This window comes from Chenopodium quinoa, unplaced genomic scaffold, assembly GCF_001683475.1.
Source record: "Chenopodium quinoa cultivar QQ74 unplaced genomic scaffold, ASM168347v1, whole genome shotgun sequence".
Taxonomy (NCBI): domain Eukaryota; kingdom Viridiplantae; phylum Streptophyta; class Magnoliopsida; order Caryophyllales; family Amaranthaceae; genus Chenopodium; species Chenopodium quinoa.
The window spans coordinates 4,277,498-4,284,308 of NW_018742484.1; the positions used below are offsets into that span (position 1 = coordinate 4,277,498).

The 6,811-nt window shown below is 38.1% G+C and overlaps 1 protein-coding gene across 4 annotated transcripts; it reads left to right on the forward strand.

Annotated features, from left to right (window-relative positions):
- Nucleotides 1-564: 564 nt before the first annotated feature.
- LOC110719468 (paramyosin-like) lies at nt 565-6,255 on the forward strand. Of its 4 annotated transcripts, none has more exons than XM_021898420.1 (9): nt 565-962; nt 1,084-1,284; nt 1,405-1,530; nt 1,715-1,764; nt 1,851-1,962; nt 2,127-4,772; nt 4,919-5,074; nt 5,429-5,538; nt 5,642-6,255. In XM_021898420.1, exons 1-9 carry the CDS (start codon nt 894-896, stop codon nt 5,880-5,882), a joined length of 3,711 nt encoding a protein of 1,236 aa, XP_021754112.1. In that variant the 5' UTR covers nt 565-893; the 3' UTR covers nt 5,883-6,255. The 4 variants fall into 4 exon arrangements, with proteins under 4 accessions (XP_021754112.1, XP_021754110.1, XP_021754113.1 ...); XM_021898418.1 differs by having other exon boundaries at nt 569-962; nt 5,636-6,255; XM_021898419.1 differs by having other exon boundaries at nt 571-962; nt 1,408-1,530; nt 5,636-6,255.
- The last annotated feature ends 556 nt before the right edge of the window (nt 6,256-6,811 follow it).

Sequence of the window (6,811 nt, forward strand, 5' to 3'; positions counted from 1 at the left end):
ATTTCGTATTGTATATCCAGTATCTAATATACATCCATTTGGACATTTCAAGTCTTATATCCACCCTAATCTCGGAGCTCCAAAAAAATGGGCAAAATCTAATCACAACCAAAAATTGGACAAGGAGAAGAAGAAGAAGACACCAAAGTCAATCCAATAAAAATTCATTGGAAGAATCACCTTCTTACGTAATCAAACTACTGTTCCCCTGCCGTTAAGCACACCCCCTCTCTCTCTTAATATATTCCACTTTTTTTTTAATACCATTTCCACTTTACACTCTCTACTGTATCTTCTGATAACTTTCTCCCCACCTAACTATTACTCTAATACCACAATTAACCCTATTATTAATTATACTCCCTCTGTCCATAATAATCTTTCTATTAACTCTAAAAGCGTAAAATAAAGACCTTATAGGATGGAGGAAAGAAATGATAGATACGATACGAGTATATAATTAACCTTATTTTTCATTCTAAAAAAATACAGAAGATTAATTGTGGACGGAAGAGTATTTATAAAATAAATAAATCTCACCATCCAAAAATAAAAAGAAATATAAAAAATACTTAAAGTTTTACAATATTAAAACAGGTCTACATCTTCGTCATTTTACCTCTGATTTTATATTTTAAGAAGTCAGTCGTTTCTTTCAATAACAACACTGTTGCATGCTTCCACCTTACATACATAGAAGAGAGAGATTCAGATACTAGATTAGCTCTCTAGATCTGCACATTCCTACGATCTCTCACTCAGTTTCTCTTCCGAGTCAACCTCGGAATGCGATTTTGCTACTCGTCTTCTTAATACCGTTTTCCGGCAATGCTCGCCGGAGATCCGTTAATCATCCGGCTGAGCTCCGGTTAAACCAACCGTAAAATTTAGATATGTTTAAGTGGAGGAGTGAGAGAACTAAAATCACTGCTGTTTTCAAATTGCAGTTCCATGCTACTCAGGTAACTCGATTTTCTTTTTTAATTAATTGTGTCGGCGGTGATAACAAATTGTCCAATAATTATTATTGGTTGCGATTAATAATGTGTTTGGTTTTTTTTTTTTTGTTTGAATTATATTTAGATATTTGAGTACGGCGGAAGTGGTTTGGTGGTGTCGGTAGTACCGGCGGAGAATGGTAAACCGACGGCGAGGTTGGAGAAATCGACGGTGAGGGAAAATGGTTGTTATTGGGAGAATCAAATTTACGAAACAGTGAAATTGATTCAAGATCCTAAAACTGGAAAGATTCAAGAGAGAATCTACTACTTTCTCATCTTAACTGTACGTTTTGTTTGATTTTTTTATTTTATTTTTATTTTGTTTGATTGTTAGGTTTCTATATTTGGTATGAATTGTGATGTAAAATTGGTTGATGAGTTGTTTTTGTTGGCATTGAAATAGCAGGGATCACCAAAAAGTAGTTTAGTGGGAGAGTTTTCTGTTAATATAGCGGATTATGTTGGAGCAACAAAAGCTTGTTCAGTTTCATTTCCATTTAAGAACTCGAATTCGGATTCTTATTTGCATGTTAGTACTCTTCTTAACCTTTCATTTTCGCGAATTCTTGTATAAGACGGTCTCATGTTCAGTCCGGGTTTTGGCCAATTAGTCAGAATTGATTGATTTTGGTTTTTAAAAGGAATGTGATTGAATCATTGAGAAATGTTGAGTTTTTGAGATTTCTTATCAATGTGATTGGTTAATGTGATAGGTTTCAATTCAAAGGGTACAGGAGAATAGTAATCATGGCAGAGTTCAAAGGTGTGAATTGAGATATCTATGTATTGCATTTGCTTTTCGAATTTTCGTGTTTGGGTATTTTGTTGATGTGGTATGAGGGTATGCAGAGATCTTGAAGAGAATGATGGTTTAAGAGTAAAAGAGGACGAGGATAAGAGCTTGAGACGTCATTTTAGCAATGGCGATGCAGAGCAAGCTGCCATGTCGAATCCTATTGAAGTAAGGTCTCACATTTGGTGTTTGTTTTGATTTAATCTTTGGCATTGTGATTTTCTATAGAGCTTTTTGGAGAAATGCATTCAATTTATACAAAGTCATTGTAATGCTACCACTATGATTATTTGGTTTTAAATTTGCTTATTGTTTTGGATGATTGTTTGCAGGATCTACCCTTGAGAAAGACGGTATCACACACAGTGGGGTTGAATGGTACTCGTAGAGGATCCAATGGTTCGGACATCACATTGTCGAGCTCTGATAGCAGCTCTGGATTAAATACTCCGCGAGAAGTTGGAGTAAGAAATATTAACACTGTCAAAGATCAGACCTCAAACAGCTCAGGCTATCAAGATGAGCAAAAAACACAGTGGGATCTGGCCATTGTACCCGTCAATGACTCAAGCACTGATTATTCAATGAACAGCCCTAGAGATTTCTTTCCCAGTTTGAGGTCCCCCATGGGTTTGGATGATTCTTCTGACATGCTCAAAGCTGACCTTGTTGCTTTATCTAGGAGGGCAGAAGTGTCTGAGTTAGAGTTGCAAACTCTGCGAAAGCAAATTGTGAAGGAGAGTAAAAAGGGACAGGACATGTTGAGAGAAATCACCAGCTTGAAAGAGGAGAGAAATGCACTCAAGGATGAATGTGAAAAGCTCAAATCCTCTCGTAAACGTTCTGATGATCTGAATGTCAAAAGCAAGTTTCAGTTTCAGGGGGATCCGTGGACTCTTGTAGAGTTAATCAGGGAAGAGCTCAGTTACGAGAAGGATATGAATGCCAATCTTCGGATCCAGCTGCAGAAGACACAGGACTCAAATAACGAGCTGATGCTTGCCGTGCAAGATTTAGAGGAGATGTTGGAGAAGAATGAGAAAGGAGTTTCCCATTTACCAAACAGATCCACATCTGGAGAAAGTGCGATAGAGATTGAAGAAAGTATCCAAAAGAGTCAGAGTGACGATGATGAAGCGCAAAAAGCTCTGGAAGACCTTGTAAGGCAGCATAGTGATGCACAAGGGACATATTTGCTTGAACAGAAGGTGATGGACCTATGTAGTGAAATAGAAATGTATAGGCGAGATAAAGATGAGTTAGAGATACAGATGGAGCAGCTAGCCCTAGATTATGAGATATTGAAGCAAGAGAACCATGAATATTATACTAGATTGGAACAAAGTCATCTCCAAGATCAGCTGAAGATGCAATGTGATGGCACAAGTTCTTATACTGCCGCGAGAGAGCTTGAAGCTCAGATACAGAAGCTTGAAGATGAACTTCATGAAAACTCTGAAGAACTATCACATTGTTTGGCTGAAATAAAGGATCTTGAAGCTCGTAATACAAGCCTTGAGGAAAGGCTACAGAAACAAGCGGAAGAATATGAAACTGAGATAAAAGATATCTCACATTCACGGATGGAACAGCAGCAGAGAGCTGCCCGAGCAGAAGCTGATCTTAATGAGTCTGGTGCTATCATAAATGAGCTTGAAACTGTGATAGAGAAGTTGAAGAAAGAACATAAAAAGCATTTAGAAGATTTGTCAAGCTCTTCGGCTGCCATAGAAGAGCTTGAAGCTAATAACTATAATCTGGAGGTAGAACTAGAGAAACAAGCACAAAGATATGAAGCTGATATAGAAGCTCTTGTTCATGCAAAAACAGAACAGGAGCAGAGAGCATTGAAAGCTGAAGAAAGTGCAGCCAATTCAAGTGCTGCCGTGAACGAGCTTGAAGCACACATTAAGAAGCTGGAGAATGAGCTTAAAAGGCATTCTGAAGTGTCTTCTGATAATTTGGCTTCAGTGAAGGAACTTGAAGCTCATATCCAAAACCTTGAAGAGGAAATAGAGAAACAGGCGGAAGGATTTGAAGCTGATCTGGAGTCTGTTACACGTGCCAAAGTGGAACAGGAGCAGCGAGCAATCCGAGCAGAAGAAGCCCTGAGATTGATGAGGTGGAAAAATGCTAATACAGCTGCAAGAATTCAAGATGAATTCAAAAGATTGTCGTCACAAATGCAGTCGTCATTTGATGCTAATGAGAAGGTTGCTAGCAAAGCGTTGACTGAAGCTACTGAATTACGACAGCAGAATCGCTATCTTCAGGATATGCTTCAGAAGGGTCATGAAGAACTTGAGTCAGCGAAAGATGAATATGAAACAAAACTGCATGAATTGTACGGTCAACTCAACATGAAGTCAATTCAGGTGGAGCAGATGGAGGCGGAAATTGCAGAGAAGTCCAAGCAGGTGGAAATCCAGATAAAACAAAGTGATGAACTCCAAAGAAGTGTTTCAGCTGAGAAGTTGGATCACACTTCTGAGTTAGAGAGACTAACATCTGAAAACAAGTCACTAGCTGAACAGATGAAAGAACTGACCAAAGAAAGAGATCTGCTGGTTCAGAGGGAGAATACTGCACGCGACAATTCAGTGAAGGAGGTGGCTGGAAAGTCACTTGAGGAATTGATTGTGTTGAGAAATCTCAAGAATGAGAAAGAGCAGGCAATTACAAGTCTGAAATTTGAAGTGGAAGAACTAAAAGCTCAGTGTGGCAACTTGCAGCATTCTTTATACGAGGATGAAAAGGAGAAAGAGAAGTTAAGGAAGCAGGTTTTCCAACTCAAAGCTGATCTAAAGAAGAAGGATGAAGCAATTTTGAGTGTTGAGAAGAAGTTTAATGAGAATGGGCGAGCCATAGCTCAAGATAAACCGAGAGGTACTTCCAAAAATACGAAATCAGAACGTAATCTTAAAGAGGTTGGTTCTAAAGAAGTAATCACGTTGAAGGAGAGAATAAAATTACTCGAGGTAAAGATCCTTTCCTGTATCTATTATGCTTATCTTGATTGCAAACAATTACATAATTGCATGGTATGCTGCTTATCAACAACTATGCATATTAAATCCTGTGTTTTTCAATTTTATACATTCAAAACATCTTTTTGCAATGACAGGGGCATATTAAGTCGAAGGATGCTGCCTTAGAGACCTCTACAAATGCGTTCCTGACTAAGGAAAAAAGTCTTCAGAAGAAAATCGAGGAAATGGAAATCCGATTGGGTGAACTTAGTCAGAGTAATCAAGGTGTCGGACATGATGAAGTAAAACAGGTTTGTTAATTTATGTATTTATTTTAATTCAGCAACATGACTTTATATTCAGGCTGAGTGAACATGTATTGAAACACAAAATTGAACATGAACCACCTGTCAACCACATGCTTGGATCAGCTGCTAAGAGAGTTAGTACAATCTTAACCAAAGGTCTGGAGTTTTAGCCTTGGGACTGCTACATGATTGTTTGAGGTCCAACCTGGCTCGGTGCCTTGAAAAATTAAACGTAATCAATTACATTATTTTTGCTTTGTTTCGGAATTGCATGCTAACCAGACAGCCTCGGAAATTTTCATACCTTTCTTTATGGTCTGAACTCAGAAGTCTAACTTTTGTTCGTTTATGACTCAGGTTTCTGTTGGGATACAAGTAGTCTGTAATTCTGAAGAAGTCACTTTAGGAAATATGCCTGAAGAAGCAAGCATCTCAGATGAAACTTCCAACAAAATGGAGCTAAACAGGTAGTTTGATTAATGATGTTTAAAGACTTCTTCTTTCTGGATTGTTCGTTATTAAATAATTATAATGATCTGATGTATTATCTTCCTAACCTGTTAGTGACAGTCAAAGAGAATCTGATGGCCGACAAAAACCATCAGACATCGATTCCGGAGACCAGCAGAAGATTGATGTTTTGTTGAAAGAGATGATTCTGTTAAAGGAACAGAACAAATCCATGGAAATTGAATTAAATGAAATGCAAGAAAGGTACTCAGAGATAAGTCTCAAATTCGCCGAGGTAGAAGGCGAAAGGCAACAACTTATCATGAGAGTGCGAAACCTTAAGAATGCAAAGAAGGGCTGAGAACCTTATTCGAGTCACATTCTGCAGAGTTCAAGTAATAACTAAAGGCATATAGCTTAACAGAAGGATCCCGTAGTGAAAACCCAAAAACAAATTGTACTGACCTTGTTCTGGTGAATAAGATCATATGTAAATGTGCCAAGTTCATATAATTTTTTTCCTTTTTTCTCCCTCGTTCGGCTCCGGAATCTCATGAAGTTAGTGTTATACTGTACTGCAAAATTGTTTGAATAGGCAGTTTTTTTTTTTTCTTCAGTGTTTGTTACAGAGTAATTTGTTAATTTTTTAGAATCTGGAGATGGGTGTATTATGCCGGACATGAAATCATTTTATCAAAGTATAGTGTTCATTGATCTTGTTTGTTCATAGACAATTGTTCAGAAATCTTGCATCATATTTATACTGTCTTTACAGAATTACATTAGCAAGCCCAATTATTTTTCAATAACTTTTCTGGTTCGCCACATTGTGTGGTAGGGGTTACTTACTCAGGGGTTACTTACTTAGGGTTACTTGTAGGAGTTACTTATTCAGGGGTTACGTGTAAGGGTTACTTACTCAGTCGGTTAGCACGTTTTCTGTGTAAGAGTAACCCTTGACCAACCGAGTAACCCTTGAATCAGTAACCCCTATAATTTACCCCTGACCAAACGAGTAACCCCTAACAACCCCTGAATAAGTAACCTCTACAAGTAACACTGACCAAACGAGTAACCCTTTATAAGTAACCTCGGCCACATGGTGAGACCAAATTCATACAAAAAATTGTAATAGACAAATTTTTATATGTGACTGGCCACACCGTGTGGCAAGGGTTACTCGAGTTACCCGGTCAGGGTTACACGACTTATCTGGTCAGGGGTTACTCGAGTTACTCGGTTAGGGGTTACTTAAAGGGTTCAGTTAGGGGTTACTCGGTCAAGGGTACT